The following is a 19502-nucleotide window of genomic DNA, read 5'->3' on the forward strand; positions in this document are numbered from 1 at the left end:
AGGATGATAGAAATTGTATGTTAGCTAGTATTGCACAATATAATTCTTATTTTAATCATATGAGCAGTCAAAGCAAAATTATCTGGTTATTTAGTGTAGAAAATGTTGAGTTACTTAAAATAATATGTAATTTTATATACAAACATCTTCCTTAGTGAAGATTAGTTAAAGGAAATCTATGTGTGTATATACATTTGATTGGACATAGAAAATTATATTCATCTGAATATCACAAACATACTAGCCGATTAAAAAAAAAATAATTGTTAAGATATATTATTTATTCAAATGTTCTCTTGTATCCTTGAGGCATCGTCCCCTGGTATCAACTGCATTCAAGTTACCTATGATGCTTCCTTGTTTGCTTTTGATACAGGTAGGAAAGAGACATTTACACACATTTTACATGCCTATGGCCCATAAGGTATCGCCCCCTGGTGTCAGCTGCCTTTAGGAAACCATAATGCTTTCCTATTTGCTGCTGACACAGGATGAGTCATGGACATGTTTAATTTCTACTTTCTTTTTGGCTAATTATTATATATTTAATTGATCCAACTTTTTGTGTACTATACATATGTGGATATCTATTTTTCTTTTTTTCTTTTTGGGCTGCTTGTTTGTTATCTATATCAACCACACTTGCAATAAAATGCATTAGTATTAAAAAAAACAACATACTATAGATTCTTTATCTACGTATTCTTTAAGAACTTAAATAGTTCTCGTTTAACTTTCTTTTTTTTTTTTTTATCTCATTGTTTGTATTGTATTATGAAAAATTATTGATGTTGTAATGTTTATGCCCTTTGGGGCCCATAATTGGAAATAAAATATCTTATCTTATCTTATAAAGAGTTGAACAACTATTTCAGAAATATTTGACATAATTGTAGATATTGTCTTACTGATCATTCTTGCTGTTTAGTTTCTATTTATCTAGTAAAGTTTTCAAGATAATAGTCAAAAACATAAAATATTGGATAAAATCGTCATTAAAAAGACATAATTCCAATACATGTAAGTAGTCAAATGACGACAATGCTGACTTATTTGTAGACCTAATCTTACTTATCATTTTTGGTTTTTAAATTTTCTATGTATCTATTACAGTTTGAAAAAATTAAGGAAAAACCAAAAAAAAATGAGTAAAAATCATCATTAAAGGACAATAACTCCAATAAGGAGTTGTCTAATGGTTTCAGCCATTTCAATTATTTGTAGTTCTTGTCTTGCTGATCATGTTTGCTATATAAAGTTTCTTTTTATGTATTATAATTTTCAAGATAATAGGCAATTATGAAAAATAAATGGAGAATGAGTCTATGGAACACAGATGCCCCACTTGTAAATATGCATGAGTCAACTTCCAAATACAGATGCAGTATTCACGTAGTTAAGACTGTTTTGTGGTAATAAGCATTGTGTATAAGTTTCATAACATTTGGTTGAGGCAAACTAAAGTTAGAGAACGGAAACAAAAACTTCAGCAATTTTTATGTTTGTAAAGGGGCATAACTCATGAACGGTAAAAGTGACGCCACCCAATTTCGAACTTGATCTGTGTTTTGTGGTAATGAGAATCGTGTATATGTTTCATAACATTTGGTTGAGGCAAACTAAAGAAAGAGAAAGGAAACGAAAAATTCAGCAATTTTTATGTTTATAAAGGGGCATAACTCATGAACGGTAAAAGTGACGCCACCCAATTTCAAACTTGATCTGTGTTTTGTGGTTATAAGCATTGTGTATAAGTTTAATAACATTTAGATGAGGCAAACTAGAGTTCGGAAACCAATTTTGGGGACATACGGATGGCCGGATGGGACGGACAAGGGTAACACTTAATGCCCCCTTCGCAACCGCAGGGGCATAAAAAATTGTAAAATTAGTCATTAAGAGCAATAACTCCTCTGAGGAGTCGTCAGACAAATATCTGTCCTTACAAAACCAAATGATTGTGCCTGTCTCGTGTTAGGACCCTTGTTTCTTTTAGATGAACCATTATGCCCTTAACATGATCCAGAATGCCTTTGTGTCGTTTTAGCAAGTTACTAGAAAAAATGACCTTTTTGATCATAATTTTTTTCTGTAAGTAAATTAAATTACAGTTTTGACATCTGTTGTGTGCCCTGAGATTAATCATATTATTAGAATTAATGACTAAGGAAAAGTCCTCTGTTAGGTATTAATTACTGGGGAATTAATATCAATCTACTAGGAATTATTCAAAATAAATTCAATTGACTGAATAATCGCTTTAATTGGTCACTGTGATTTTTTATATTATAGCATTAGTATATAACATGCTGCTGATGCATATTACTTTACTACTACAATTCCAAACTCACCATTATACATCAATATACCCTGATGACTAGAGCCCTTACAGCTGGTATTGGCTAGGTATTTTTTACTGTTCCTTGAGAAGTAGAATTCAAAAACTGTGGTAAATGGTAAAATAGCATTACTGAATTCTTTTTTCTTTCCTCCCTCTTCATTTTCATCCTTTACAATACCAATATTCTGGATACTAAGGCAGGATAATGGTTGTTTTCCATATTGTATAACTGCATCAATAGGTATAACTTTGCCATTTATTTTTTCTATAGCATCTTCTACAAGTTTGAGGCTCTGAATGTCAAAACTATTCTAAAAAAGAAGTTATCTAGAATTTTAGTATACCATAACTTATTATTTATGAGTACTGTCATTCCAAAATTTACATGTGATGAAATAATGAGATTTTAGGTTAATAAATAAATGGGTACTACCCACCTCAGAATTTTAAATATGGTGGTAACATAATTACTAAGTTTAAATTTAATTAGTATGATATATTCTGTTTTACATATTTTTTAAGTTACAGCTAAGTGTGGGAAGAATTTTGTTTCAAATATATACTACTTTCTTATACATGTATGTTCTTCTTGACTAGGCCTGAATTAGCGACCAGGCCCGAATTAGTGGCCCTATACCATAAAAGTTGGATATAAAAAATTGGCCAATCATCACAATAAATGTAGAGTTTAACTGGATATCTACACATTGATATTGTAAAATATCAGACCCAATCCACAATGTAAACATTTTTGGTGAGTGTAGAGTAGTGACAGAAGTGCACAAACAAAAAGCTTCACACAGTGTCGAGCGGCTGATATTTATGATATCTATATGCAGAAAACCAAATAATCTGTTTATCCTGCTATTTCTGATTTCTGGTTTTTCCACCTCCCTTAGAAAGTTACATTTGTATGTGTTAGATAAAAGTAACTTCGATGATGTCTCCTCACACATTGTGACATTGCTGATAATTTCTCGTTAGATAATGTGATAGATGTTAAATTCTACATACATCTCAAAGCCGTGATACAAGAATTACAAATGACTGAGCAGGGAGATATCCACAAAGGGAGGGACAATTAATTTTAATTATTTTTATTTGAAAGTCGTAAAAACATCGCTTTTATCAAAAACTTATTAGGCTACACTCCTTTGGAATCATAGGGAGAAGTACTAGTGACTTCTCTTTTTTGAAACTGATAAGGAGAAGTGGTGAGACTGAAAAAAAAAGTGCTTATTCACCCATGTCAGATGCTATATAAATTATATTGATTGGTTTTTACAATGATATCAGACTAAAATAATTCAATGATACATCAGACTAAATTGTAAAAATACAAAATGGATATATTATGTACAATGTAAGCCTCAAATGAAATTATTGCTGAGAATTGGTATCTAAATAAACCTGCAATAATCAGTCAACTGACTGCATGTGTTATATTTATAGCATAGTATTCCGAGTTAGACAAATAAACTTTCGAACGCAAAGCGTGAGTTTATTTTGGCTAACAAAGGAAGGCGTTGCTATAAATGATTTGTGACATGAATGAGCCGCCCATTAAGTTATAGATTGAAAAGACGACAGTCCGTGCAGGAAAAAAAATCATCGTTTAGCGGGAAAATATAATAAACCGCAGTGTCTACATATTTAAGGAAGCACGGCAGACGTATTACCCTTTCCAGATTGGCGACACATCGAAGGCGATGATTTAGTTCTCTCTCAGGTGTGTATTTTTTTTTATAAACTTAGATTGATTTGCGATTATCGTCTTTTCTTTTTTTTTTTGCTTATAATCGGAAATCCGTAAATATGTACTGAGATATTTTATTTTAGTAAACATTTCAATTTTGTTGATCATCTGATTTATATGCCCTTTATGGGCCCTGTAGTTTTGGAAATAAACATATTTTATTCTATTCATATGTCAAGGAAGAGCGTGTTGGCCATTCCAGTGATAAAACGTCAAAGGACCACACCGTTACAAATACTAAAGGGGTAGTTCAATTTTCAAATTACAACTTCAACTTAATTCACTTTTATATTAGCTCTGCATGTGAGCAACATTTCATTTTGGTATATTAATATGTCGGTTTTTTTGGCAAATATGTTCTGTTTCAGAAGTGACAGAAGTTATATTTATTTTTTTCTGCCACTTCTTGAAATTTAGGAGCAGGCATTATATTTTTTGTTCTCTTGTCTAACGGAAAAAACCTGCAGAGATTTCCTTTAATTTGTATTTTTTATTTGAAATCTATTAAAATGACATTTATACGTGTGCTTTCTTGTAGGCGTAATCTTTTCCTAAGGAGGAGGAGCTTACCCATGCAATATTGGTTTTAGTGTTGTTGGTTATTGCATGGCTGTTTTCTTATTGAGTCATATAGGCCCATGTGACTTTTCATGCAATATTATTTGGTTGCTTTAGTTTAAAGCATACATTATGGTATATGCTTGTCGTTTCTATTTTATTCCATAAAAAGATCAAAGGAAAAAAGAAGATTCATGTTACAACATCTATTAAAGTTTTAAATTTTGTACAGTGTTTACAATACTAGAGGAAACCAGCAAAATCAGCCCCCTATTGCATGTGTTTTTCTGGTTATAAATTTTTGGACAACAAATCTTGTCTACTAAAGTCAGCATACTGGGGAAATTTAGTACATCTTAAAAAACATTTAAAATCTTAAGCTTAGTAAAACAACAGAGACAAAAGGCTTTTTTGGAGGGCTGGTAGAACAGATATTTTCAGGTGGGGAGCTTCATTCCCTTGTCCCCTTCTAGCATGACTGGGGCTCACATCCTCATAACTTAATATAATTAACAGAAAAGTAGAAAACTAAAGTAAACAAGAGTGCACACGCTGAAATGTCTCGCCTTCTTTACTAATCATTGATATTATGTTGATAGTCCTAAATATAAAGCTTTATTACAACTGTCACATAAACTTAACATTAACCAAGTAAACTAAACATTGACCAATGAACCATGAAAATGAGGTCAAGGTCAGATGAACCATGCTAGGCAGGCATGTACAGCTAACAATTCTTCCATACAACAAATAGAGTTGGCCTATTGCTTATAGTTTAAGAAAAACAGATCAAAACACAAAAACTTAACACTGAGCAATGAACCTTGAAAATGAGGTCAAGGTCAAATAAAACCTGCGTGACTGCCAAATAGATCATAAAATATTTCCATACACCAAATATAGTTGAACTATTGCATATAGTATAAGAAAAACAGACCAAAACACAAAAACTTAACTATAACCACTGAACCATGAAAATGAGGTCAAGGTCAGATGACACCTGCCAGTTGGACATGTACACCTTACAGTCCTTCCATACACCGAATATACTAGACCTATTGCTTATAGTATCTGAGATATGGACTTGACCACCAAAACTTAACCTTGTTCATTCATCCATGAAATGAGGTCGAGGTCAAGTGAAAACTGTCTGACGGGCATGAGGACCTTGCAAGGTACGCACATACCAAATATAGTTGAACTATTGCACATAGTATTAGAAAAAAAGACCAAAACTCAAAAACTTAACTTTGACCACTGAACCATGAAAATGAGGTCAAGGTCAAATGACACCTGCCCGCTAGACATGTACACCTTACAATCATTCCATACACCAAATATAGTAGACCTATGGCATACAGTATAAGAAAAACAGACCAAAACACAAAAACTTAACTATAACCACTGAACCATGAAAATGAGGTCAAGGTCAGATGACACCTGCCAGTTGGACATGTACACCTTACAGTCCTTCCATACACCGAATATACTAGACCTATTGCTTATAGTATCTGAGATATGGACTTGACCACCAAAACTTAACCTTGTTCATTGATCCATGAAATGAGGTCGAGGTCAAGTGAAAACTGTCTGACGGGCATGAGGACCTTGCAAGGTACGCACATACCAAATATAGTTGAACTATTGCACATAGTATTAGAAAAAAAGACCAAAACTCAAAAACTTAACTTTGACCACTGAACCATGAAAATAAGGTCAAGGTCAAATGACACCTGCCCGCTAGACATGTACACCTTACAATCATTCCATACACCAAATATAGTAGACCTATGGCATACAGTATAAGAAAAACAGACCAAAACACAAAAACCTTAACTATAACCACTGAACCATGAAAAGGAGGTCAAGGTCAGATGACACCTGCCAGTTGGACATGTACACCTTACAGTCCTTCCATACACCGAATATACTAGACCTATTGCTTATAGTATCTGAGATATGGACTTGACCACCAAAACTTAACCTTGTTCACTGATCCATGAAATGAGGTAGAGGTCAAGTGAAAACTGTCTGACGGGCATGAGGACCTTGCAAGGTACGCACATACCAAATATAGTTATCTTATTACTTATAATAAGAGAGAATCTAACATTACAAAAAATCTGAACTTTTTTTTCAAGTAGTCACTGAACCATGAAAATGAGGTCAAGGACATTGGACATGTGACTGACGGAAACTTCGTAACATGAGGCATCCATATACAAAGTATGAAGCATCCAGACCTTCCACCTTCTAAAATATAAAGCTTTTAAGAAGTGAGCTAACGCCGCCGCCGCCACGGCCGCCGCCGCCGGATCGCTATCTCTATGTCGAGCTTTCTGCGACAAAAGTCGCAGGCTCGACAAAAACCTTCTAAGAAAAACATTGTATACATACATGTAAAACATGTTTACGTAATGATTACTGTTTTATCAGTAACATGAATATTTCTTATCATTCTTAAACTTAAAGAGCTTTAGTGCTTAGTGATTTTTTTTTGATGAAATGAATAACAAATATTGCCATGATGACACAATCATTAAAAATCATGAAATATTCCAAATCAAAAAGAGCTCTAGAATATTTAAGGTAAGTACAAATGTACACCAAAGCTAGTTATAACAACAATCATGATTTTCAAACACATAACAATAATACCAAATTAGCTTTGTAAATACATTGTACCAGTTAACAGTAATCATAAATAACATCTTATCACTAAAAATAATATTTCATTTAGAAAATTCACAAGTTTAAATTTTTATTCATGAAAATAGAAAGTTTTGAAATATATGTAGGACTCTGAACCGCGATAATTTGACGATGAAGTGTGACAGTGTTTTTGATAACGCTGAAGTGTGATGGTCTACACAAAACTAAATGCTTTTCATGTCGATGTAGAAGTCAATTTGTATGTTAAAAGCAGTTTTCCAGGTTTTTTAGTTGATACAGGGCTTATATAAACTTTAAATACTACGAGAAACAGAGAGGATTGGTAGATAGGGAAAGCTAACCTTCTGTAGCGATGTTTTTCCTAAATCTACAAAAGGTTCCTTTTTACGTACAATGGAGCCTGACATTCCAGTCGGCAGATAGACTCTCCATATTATAATATTGCGGTAAACAAGGAACTCACAAGAGGAACAAAGTAAAGATAAAATATTAATGCAGAATTATGTCCACACGTAGAAAACCAAAGAGGACGATCTCTCATTTAGTATGCAATTGTAATTAAGGATAGACATAGACAATAATGAATGTAAATTTATATACTAACTATTAAAAAAATCTACATGTACTTTTCATAATAATTGCACATTTGTAGATTTTATACTAGCCATCATATAGACCATTGCACATCGACAAACGGACCATCGCACTTCAGCATGACCATCACACTTCAGCGTCCCCATCGCACCTCAGAGTCCTACTTACAGGGGTCACCACACCAGGCGAAGTAAGACTATGTTGCCCTAGGAAAGCTCCAGGGAGAAGTTTATGTCGCCCTCGATTTTCAGTAAAATTCCCCAATGTTGCCTCGTGATTTTTGAAAAATTCTTGATCCAAACGTAAACGACCCGATATCGCAATAGTTGACAAAATACACAAGAGTGCACACGCTGAAATGTCTCGCCTTCTTTACTAATCATTGATATTATGTTGATAGTCCTAAATATAAAGCTTTATTACAACTGTCACATAAACTTAACATTAACCAAGTAAACTAAACATTGACCAATGAACCATGAAAATGAGGTCAAGGTCAGATGAACCATGCTAGGCAGGCATGTACAGCTAACAATTCTTCCATACAACAAATATAGTTGACCTATTGCTTATAGTTTAAGAAAAACAGACGAAAACACAAAAACTTAACACTGAGCAATGAACCTTGAAAATGAGGTCAAGGTCAAATAAAACCTGCGTGACTGACATATAGATCATAAAATATTTCCATACACCAAATATAGTTGAACTATTGCATATAGTATTAGAAAAAAAGACCAAAACTCAAAAACTTAACTTTGACCACTGAACCATGAAAATGAGGTCAAGGTAAGATGACACCTGCCAGCTAGACATGTACACCTTACAATCATTCCATACACCAAATATAGCTGACCTATTGCATGCAGTATTAGAAAGAAAGACCAAAACTCAAAAACTTAACTTTGACCACTGAACCATGAAAATGAGGTCAAGGTCAGATGACACCTGCCAGCTAGACATGTACACCTTACAATCATTCCATACACCAAATATAGTAGACCTATTGCATACAGTATAAGAAAAACAGACCAAAACACAAAAACTTAACTATAACCACTGAACCATGAAAATGAGGTCAAGGTCAGATGACACCTGCCAGTTGGACATGTACACCTTACAGTCCTTCCATACACCGAATATACTAGACCTATTGCTTATAGTATCTGAGATATGGACTTGACCACGAAAACTTAACCTTGTTCACTGATCCATGAAATGAGGTCGAGGTCAAGTGAAAACTGTCTGACGGGCATGAGGACCTTGCAAGGTACGCACATACCAAATATAGTTATCCTATTACTTATAATAAGAGAGAATTTAACATTACAAAAAATCTGAACTTTTTTTTCAAGTAGTCACTGAACCATGAAAATGAGGTCAAGGACATTGGACATGTGACTGACGGAAACTTCGTAACATGAGGCATCCATATACAAAGTATGAAGCATCCAGGTCTTCCATCTTCTAAAATATAAAGCTTTTAAGAAGTTAGCTAACGCCGCCGCCGCCGCCGTAGCCGCCGCCGCCGCCGGATCGCTATCCCTATGTCGAGCTTTCTGCGACAAAAGTCGCAGGCTCGACAAAAACATGTTATCCAGAATTCAGAACTGATTTGCCCACGGTATTATACTCCAACATTAAAATTGCTATATACACTGTAGGATACATGTACTATAAGCAAGAAACAAGAAAAAAACTCAATTTTGCGATGTTTGTTTATTGTCCGCCATCTTTGTTATTGAAAATTGTTTTAATCTTTTCAAAACTCATATCATTTACCTAATCCATATTGATATGCAATTTTAATTTTGATTATCTTATATTTACTGATAGATATCAAAATTTGATGCTTTATTAAAAATTTTCATTTCTTTTCAAATGTTGCATAATGTAAACTGGAATCCGCTTGTATTTTAACTACGTACAAAGTTTAGTAGTCAGCTAGGAATCAGCACAACGATGTATAAACTACAAAACGTAGTCGGTTCAGGATTTGGTGTTACAGACTGCTGCATGTGCTCTGTTTTAGCTAAAGATCCTTTAAATAATATTTTGATGAATACTATAACAATTATTCGCTAAAGAACGGCACTATTTTACTTCCAAAGTTGTATATTTTTGTAAAATATCAAGTATGAATTTTGCCGCGTCTCCCACTGTATTTGTTTTCGATTTACAAGTACTTATTCAATTTCTGGTAATGAAAAATACAACTTTTCCGATGTTACTTTTTTTGATTTTGGCATGTTTTAACACTCTTGAAGTGTTCTGGGATCATTTTTATGCATTTCCAACAGCAACTTTATGCTGGGAAATGGCCTTTTCCATAAAAGTACCGCAAACAATTTGAAATCAACAGAGTTTTACTATATGTTTTCAACAAGTGACAAACACTTTTTCTTTCTGAATTCCAATTAAAAATAATTTAAAGAACAAATATATTTTTTTATTATGATCTTAGCAATGAAAATAGTGAAACCTTTTTCAAGATATTTTTTTGAATTTAACTTACTTATATCAATTGATTATTATTTTGTTTTTAAAGGGTTCTTTTTCTTTTTTTAATATGTTATTAAACACAATTGTGAGCAATTCAAATATACTTTTGTTTGAAAAAATCTTTGAGATGCAGCAAAATTTGACCAATGTCAAATCTTCAATTCATTCAGACCTAGCTGCACAACTGTAGCTCTTATATTCCTTATGATATTTTTTGACAATTTGCATACGTAGGTACAAATGTAATTCAGACCACAAGCATGGCAAGGCAAGTGAATACCACCTTAGCAGTTGTCATTCAAAAATAATGCTTTGAAAAATAACAAAAAGGTATAGATTCTTGGAAAATTTGATTCTTAAAAAGTATTAACGCGATCCTTCAATTTTCCCTGAAGTCTCCCTGTTGGGGCTTCACTTCTCCCAGAAGTCTCAGTCCCTGTTGGGTCTTAACTTCTCCCTGTACATATATAAATCTAAAAAGCATCTAATAATGTAACCTGTATTTGAAAAAATAGGGCGTGAACGAAGCCAGGGAGCGAACGTGTTGCTGTAGGGTGCGAACATGTTATGGGTGCGAAAGGACCTGATACCCTACATCATGTACATGCTTTTACTGAAATAACCTACTGCCTATGAACAATGATGAATTATAGTCTTTTCATTAAATATATTTCTATGTTACTATACATAAAATAAATTTTATTTATCTTTAACTGCAAACATGAGCTTACATCATGTACTTTAAAGTCTGTATCAATCCAAACCAACTTTAACTTCAGTCCATCACAAAATTTAGAAAACAAATATGTTGGCATTAATGAATCCAAGAAGACATCAGAATCCAAAACTCTTTTCTTGGCAAATTGGCGTAAACTTGCTGCAGACTTTGGACATTTCGTAAACATGAACACATAATTTCCTGAAGGCTGTTCTGTATCAAGACTAAGTGATCCCTTCTTTTGATGAATTTTGCGTCTTTTGACTGGTGAAAAGAGATCAGGTGTTTCCCACTCAAAGTCATGTGTCAGTTCAGTTAAGGATCTAGTTAAACAATCAGACGGAGATATTATACTGACTTTTCTGCAGGAAGATTTTGCATCAATATTTTTCTGCACAAGTTTTATTCTCTTCAGCAACTCTCTTTCAAATTCCTCGAAATATTTCAACTTAAATTCTTTAAAGCTATATTTTTCAACCTTAAGACAATGTAAACGTGAATCGAAAAATTTAAAACCCCATTTCAGTAAATTGTGCTTTGTTCTTTTCTGTTTTGTATTCTGAGGAAAATCAGCAGAGAGATGACATAAGATTCGGAAAATAGACAAAGTAAGCGTTCTTGAATATTGCAAAGAAATATCAAGAGCATCTTCTGAAAAAGTATCTATTAGGAAGACTGCTTGACAGTTTTGACTTGTTGATGACATTTTTCATTCCGGTATATTCAGTTGTTATTGGAATTCTTGTCATTTTGCTTTTTTGTTTTTGGAAATCATATTTGGCGCCGCCATTTTCCCTCGGTATCCACTTCCGGTAAGAACAAAATGTTAATCTAGTCCCGGATAAGGAACCTGAAATCAATCAAATAAATTTACAAAAAATAATCACTCACTCACTCACTCACTCACTCACTCACTCACTCACTCACTCACTCACTCACTCACTCACTCACTCACTCACTCACTCACTCACTCACTCACTCACTCACTCACTCACTCACTCACTCACTCACTCACTCACTCACTCACTCACTCACTCACTCACTCACTCACTCACTCACTCACTCACTCACTCACTCACTCACTCACTCACTCACTCACTCACTCACTCACTCACTAACATATCAGTCTTAATGTCTGAACTCAATGGCAAGAATCATTTACTTTTGCAGCTGCTATAGATCATTCTCCCGATCATTTCAAGACTGAAAATAGTTTTTTGTTCTGTCACTATTCAAGAATCTTTTCCTGTCCTGGAATGGTACAGTTTATCACTGTTCTGCATGCAATTTATTGATAGTTTTTCTCTGTTTATTTGACCGTCTCTATCGCTGCATAACATTATAGCAGTGCCCTTGTCTCATGTATATTTTTGAGTTATTTGATTTAGTTTTTTATGTAAAACCGCACCTGCTTATTTTCCGTTGATAATACATACGGGATAATATAATACCATCTGTAACTTCTATATTTGAGAAAAACCTTGATCTCAATATAGAAGACATAAAAATACAAGTCATGTAATATGTTTCTTCATCTTTATTGTAAAAAAACAATATATTGGATAGTCAGTGGATACAGTCTGGATGTACCCGAGTATGCTGTATTAGTTTGTATGGTATACAGAGCATGCGTTAACAAGGAGCAGCAACTCATTTCTACTCGTGTAAGTCATAAACATTTCAGTATAACTTACGATCAATTTTAGTCGCAAGATTTCTTGGAAAAAGAGTCATATTCCAGTGGCAGTCCAAATTTCCCCGACCTTCATTCCGGACGTCCTCTGTAACAGGACCTTCCTTTAATATTTATTGTTAATGTGTTCTGGTCCTGAACATGCATGAAATATTTGCCACTGGACGTTAAGCAACCATCAATCAATCAATCAATCTTTCTTGCACGAATTTGTGTTTTGTCAACATGTAGGTAATTGTAATAATGTCCAAGACGTATCAGCCGACATAGCTGATGACACAGATGACATATCATGAACATTATTTATTGGAAATATTTCTAAATAGATTGGGGTGTTCTTCGTTCATGCCGTACGTGAATTTTAGCTTTTTATAAATTTTTCGACGTTTCATTTTTTATATGAAAACGGTCATGTCTTACTTTTTGAATATGTCATAAAACCCGCTTGGATTCACTACAGTACCGTCGAATAAAAGTTAATCGTATTTGTCACTTCAATAACTCCTGCTTCTTGAATCATATGAAAAATTATATATCGTGTATTGAGACTAACAGTGGGAAATGTTTTCAAGAAAACTCCGTCACATGTCGAATCCTGGAAAACTGAGACGAAATCTAACCTGCAAATGTTGTTGGATTTTATCGACAATGTATTTTTGATACTCTATTAGTATATATTATTCTCCAATGTATGTATATCTTGTCCAGAAATGCTATTTATCGATGTCTAAGTTCGAGGTTATTCTGTTGCAGTTATTTATTAGGCTTTGAAATCCTTCAAATGTGTTACCTTCGAAAAAGTTAAAGAATACGTTATTCTGACGTCATGTGCAAATATGAAACACATCTAAGTCGGAACTTAAGCATTGATTATTGTACTTCTTGTATAATTTATTGAATGGATTATAGATTTTGAAAAAATCAGCAGTTTTTATTCTAGATGAAAATAAGAATTTTTCAAGTGATGAACTTTGACCAAGGCATGATGGCACCAGCTTTCATATTTAAGACACATATATTCAATAAGTATACTATTTAAGATTTCAAATGCGCTATTCTAATGTCATGAGGTATGAAGTTAATTTAAATTTTTAAAATTGTCCTCTCCGCCGCTCCACTAATAGTCACACTAGGTGCATTTCTTTATGCTTTCAGCTGCTGACCTTTGGCAATGTTTCTTTTATATTTTGCCAGAATCAAAGCCTACTTTTCTAAACAGCAAACACAGTTTTACGTTTTCGAGCCATGACATGCTAGGTCTATACTCTGTGGAGCGGACATTGTCTATATAATATGTGGTAGGGATCGCTGTAATAGGTAACTGTTCATTATACGGATTAGACTGAAAATGTTTTTGTATATGTATGTGTGAGTGGGTGGGTGGATGGGGTTGATTCTAAACGTGGAAAGCAAAAAAAAAAGCAAACTTTTCTATATAGTCAAATAGTCTAGAAGTAAGTCAGTTTTGAATTAAAGCAACCCAACCGATATTTCCGATAGACTTTGAATATACAATATCGCAAATAGTCAATAGATGTCTATGCATGTTAATCTTTTATGTAAGGTTGCTGACCCGCTGACTTTTAATTAATTATCTCCTTATTGATATCTTAAATATTAGTATTAAGTATAAAAGAAGGTTTGGTTCCTTCTTCTTTTTCTTATTAACACGTAACCGCTCCCCCTTTTGATATTTCATTTTTCCACTACTGGTTAAACAAAGCGGACCAATATACGCTTTTGTGATTTGTCTCGTCCGTTCGAACAATTCATCAAGACATAAAACTATTGCTATTATAAACATGGTAGAAATTACATGAATTTAATATGTTATACATTGGTGGGGTCATGGCATGATTAAGAAAAAGCGAGTTAATCAGAAATATTTAAAACTATTCAAAGAACAAAAAAGGTCTACGCGGTGAAGTTTTAAAGAAAAGGGCAACCAAAGCGTACTGTTTACACAAGCAAGAGTCACATGAGTATAGAACTTCTCCAGTCTTGCCTTGGGGAAGGGTGTCTGTTTTAAACACAATCCCGTCTGATCGAAATGCATTTATTAAATGTATAATCCAGTCTTCAGACAGTGCAAAACACATTTAACTTTTTTGTTATCCCTTTCGACACTCTATGCCCGCAGACCCTAGACAATTGATTACATGTTAAATACTAGCATGTTAACGTCTTGAATGTGGCTGAAATGTTTGATATTTAACTTGAAAAAGCAAATGCTAGTAAAATGTACTTACTGTAGTCTACATGGAGATAGAACATTTTTTATTTATTCGCCAGCCATCAGATCTTGGGTTCATCTCAGTAAACAGCACGTCAGTACTTTGATTTCTAAATGATTAGCGATACGGGCACAGGTGTGACTCTTGTTTAAATTAATTTTACTCATTTTTAGCATGTATTATTTGATATAGCTTTTTAAAAGTCAGTCTAAATAGAAACCATTAAAACTGCATTTGATTAGTGTAGCTTGACACATGTTTTTGCATTTAGTTAAGATGCAAGCTCATTTCGTATATTTATGTTGCACTTAATTTAAAAGTGTAAAAAAACATTTTCCGGGAATGCCGACTGCACATGCATGCCACTGGACGCTAAGCAACCATCAATCAATCAATCTTTCTTGCACGAATTTGTGTTTTGTCAAAATGTAGGTAATTGTAATAATGTCCAAGACGTATCAGCCGACATAGATGACATATCATGAACATTATTTATTGGAAATATTTCTAAATAGATTGGGGTGTTCTTCGTTCATGCCGTACGTGATTTTGGCTTTTTATAATTTTTTCCGGACGTTTCATTTTGTATATGAAAACGCCGGGTCATGTCTTACTTTTTGAATATGTTATAAAACCCGCTTGGATTCACTACAGTACCGTCGAATGAAAGTTAATCGTATTTGTCACTTCAATAACCCATGCTTCTTGAATCATATGAAAAATTATATATCGTGCATTGAGACTAACAGTGGGAAATGTTTTCAAGAAAACTCCGTTACATGTCGAATCCTGGAAAACTGAGACGAAATCTAACCTGCAAATGTTGTTGGATTTTATCGACAATGTATTTTTGATACTCTATTAATATATATTATTCTCCAATGTATGTATATGTTGTCCAGAAATGCTATTTGTCGATGTCTAAGATCAAGGTTATTATGTTGCAGTTATTTATTAGGCTTTGAAATTTCCTTCAAACGTGTTACCTTCGAAAGAGTTAAAGAATACGTTATTCTGACGTCATGTGCAAATATGAAACACATCCAGTAAGTTGGAACTTAAGCATTGATGATAATACTTCTTGTAAAATTTGTTATACCATTTACAGCTGGTGTTTTGATCGTGAAATATTTGGCTGTCCATTTTTGTAATATTTTTTTAGTCCCCCGTTTTACTCTTATTTTTACTTATTTTGTCCATTCTTCTCTTCTGTAAGCCTTATTCATACCTTTCATATACTGTAGTTGAAACAAGAAAAAGGTGCATAGATATGTTATAAAGAAGGTCTTATAAAAATACAGATACATTTAAATTTGGCAATGGCTATTCATTTTGTGTGTATATAATTATATATAAGTACATCTGAACCAGTGACAACTCTGTGACAGATTTTATCCATCGGATCACCAGCAGTGATGGTGATACAAGGCTGAAAATACTTTCTGTATAATATATAATTCGTCTAAACATCAGCCCAACAATGTTATATTTGTAAATTTGCGGAAGCAAATTTTTTGTTCTTCCCTGGCCGGGGTTTGAACTCATGCTACTGAGATATCGTGGCACCAAATCGCATTGCACTATGCCCGACGCGCTAGACCACTCGACCACCTAGGCTCTACAATAATAAAGCTTTCCGCGGTCGTAAAGGATCTTACAAATTAATACAGGATGCAGTCATATAAATAATTATATTATAAGTACGTCTGAACCAGTGACAACTCTGCGACAGATTTTATCCATCACGATAGATAATTCCGCTGATCTGTAAACATTCCATCTTCATGCCTTATATATCATGTACTGTGTTACGACGCTAGGTAAAAACTGACGAGGAAAGGTAACACCCGGCCACCGCCGCGGAAAGCTTTATTATTGTAGAGCCTAGGTGGTCGAGTGGTCTAGCGCGTCACACACTTAACACTTTGATTTTTCATTGTATTTTGTGTAAGCTTTTTATAATTATGAATGTATGAGCTGAATGGTAGATTAGAATGAGAGAGAATAATAGTATAGTGACTTGATGTTTTTCTATAGAAAATGATATTGCTGCTGGCAGTCAGCAGGGTTTAAGAACATTTGTTGTTCGACCTGTTAGTCAAATGCGTTTTGTTAAAATATACTTTTTCACTCTTTTTGGTCTTTTGGAAAATGTTGTTTGTGCTGTATTTAGACCCCTCTAACAAGAAATTTGTTTTGCATGCACACGTATAAAAATTGAGGTTTTTATCCAACGCAATCATAGGTTTGAACGTTGTTTTCAATTTAGACTTGTATATATATATATATATATATATATAAAATATGAGTATACAAAAGTTGATAATCAGACAATTATCGGTTCGTGACAAATATTTCACATAATATAGCATGTATAGCTAATGATTCATTTCAGAGAAAGGACAATAACTAATGACAATGTTTTCATTTTTGTGTAATTGAAACTGCGATATCCAAATTGTGAATATAATAAAGATAAAAAAAGCGCGTCGGGCATATTGCAAAGCGACTTGGCGCCACGATATCTCAATAGCATGAGTTCGAATCCCGGCCAGGGAAGAACAAAAAATTTGCTTCCACAAATTTTCAGATCTAATTAAGATTGTTGGGCTGATGTGTAGACGAATTATATAGTTATATATATATATATATATATATATGTATCTGTGTGTGTGTGTGTGTGTGTGTGTGTGTAGTTGGGTTGGGGTCCATTGAAAATAGGGGAGACATATGCTGAAATCATGTGACGACATTCAATTACAAAAAATAAAATTGTCACAACTGTTTTTGTATCGTGCAGATGCGGATGCTGGATTTTGAAAAGGGGGCAGGGCCCCTAAACTAGACAAGGTTTGGAGTGGAACAGATCAAAGGTCTGAATTGATGTTATTGAAAATACTGTTTGTTTTTTAATCAAGTCGAAAAAGGTTTTTCCTGAGAAAAAACACACATTCCCCAAACCGTACACTCGCTAAAGATAAATGGTGGTGCTTAAATCATTCCGGCATGAATTTTCAGCAGCAAATTGCTTCTTGGGTTTCTCGGGCCATGCACACCTCATTCTCATTCTGTGTTAGGTCATATTCTTCTCTCCGAAATGTGAGTTTTTTTGTTATAATATGTAACTGCATCATACATTTCAATCGATATCAACAATATTAACACTAAACATTCAGTAGACAGAGTTTGGTAGGTAAATTCTTTGCCCCATGTGCCCCCGGAAAAATTCTCCACTGTATAGGACAAACTTGATAGCTTAAACCAACTCCTGAGAAACGAAGACTTTCCCCCCAGAAAACTGAAATTTAATTTGTAACGCCTTATGTGTTGGCTATATAATAAATAATAAACCTGAAGTGATTCAGAAATAACAAAAAAAAAGAGAAACAATGGTTCAAGCTCTAGTATTACAAAATTTGCTCAAATGGTACGAACTTCTTGCAAAATGGCTTTAATAATGAATATCTAATCAAAGGACGTTATATAAATGAGTTTGGACTGACTGACGGACGGAATGCTAACCTATAGCCCAATAATTTTCACTTTAGGGAACTAGACCGGTACCCATGTACCTTTTTTGAACAGTTTAGGAAGAAGTCCGAGAAAAACCTAATGTGAAAGTGTGGGAATATTTTTGACATATAATGACACGTTTCAGCTTTTTTTAACACATTATGCAATGATGTAGGGAGAAATTGAGGAATTTAAAAGGTATAAAAATTACTCATTCAATCATTCATTAACCTGTCAATGCAATATTTTGAAGGATTGTTTTAACATTCAAATATATATGAACCAAGAGGCAAGACGTCCAAGTCCCATTTAGAAGTTATACGAAAGGCTGTTTGTGTTCTATACGAAATTTGCCAAGTCTAATTATCTGAACAGCTGAGAATATAAATTTAATAGACATGTACAAAAATTGCTATTGTTATTTTTTCGGGACATTTGATGGACAATAACTGAATAAGGATTTTGTGACAACTCCACACAGTGTTTTTACAGAAAATGCACTACCGGGGTCCAAATCAAAACCCAGGAATGTCTGATACTTTGCCCAAATGGAGTTAATATTATATTTACTATTTTCAAAAATACAAAAAAAAATATAGGCCATGGAGTTTTTTTTCAAGATAAAAGTTGTGCAAAATTGTCAGATTTTGTGAGGATTATACATTGAAAAATCAGTTTTGTGTATAATAAAAGAAAACTGAATAATACAATTGTAAGCTAAAATATAGGAGGATGGCTTTGTTAAGGAAAATTAAGGTCAATTTCCTATACATTCCTTTATTTAATTAAGTTGTCTGAGTTATCTCCCTTTATATGTATTTTTTTTTCTTCAGTTGAACAAAAAGTATTTCTGTATTGTTGAAATAGTTGTAATTTATAAAATATATTATGAATCCCACAATTTTCTTCATTTAAATGAA

General features: G+C 33.6%; 3 protein-coding genes across 5 annotated transcripts in view; 2 read left to right on the forward strand and 1 right to left on the reverse strand.

The window, feature by feature from the left end:
* The window catches only part of LOC127733835 (uncharacterized), a 48391-nt gene extending 36435 nt beyond the window's left edge, over window positions 1-11956 (reverse strand). Inside the window, exons 1-2 of the mRNA XM_052243232.1 lie at window positions 11156-11956; window positions 2352-2652 (exon numbers count right to left, since the gene is read on the reverse strand). Of these exons, the coding sequence (XP_052099192.1) occupies window positions 2352-2652; window positions 11156-11848 (994 nt within the window). The 5' untranslated portion in view covers window positions 11849-11956. The remainder of the gene's footprint in view (window positions 1-2351; window positions 2653-11155) is intronic.
* Window positions 1-19502, forward strand: part of LOC127733848 (uncharacterized) — a 282424-nt gene that overhangs the window by 92714 nt on the left and 170208 nt on the right. The window lies entirely within an intron of this gene.
* LOC127733842 (ceramide glucosyltransferase-B-like) overlaps window positions 18672-19502 on the forward strand; it is a 35608-nt gene continuing 34777 nt past the window's right edge. The window contains exon 1 of the mRNA XM_052243249.1: window positions 18672-18780. The gene's annotated coding sequence lies outside the window, so the exon portion shown is untranslated. The remainder of the gene's footprint in view (window positions 18781-19502) is intronic.

This window comes from Mytilus californianus, unplaced genomic scaffold (genome assembly GCF_021869535.1).
Source record: "Mytilus californianus isolate M0D057914Y unplaced genomic scaffold, xbMytCali1.0.p SCAF_3, whole genome shotgun sequence".
Taxonomy (NCBI): Eukaryota; Metazoa; Mollusca; class Bivalvia; order Mytilida; family Mytilidae; genus Mytilus; species Mytilus californianus.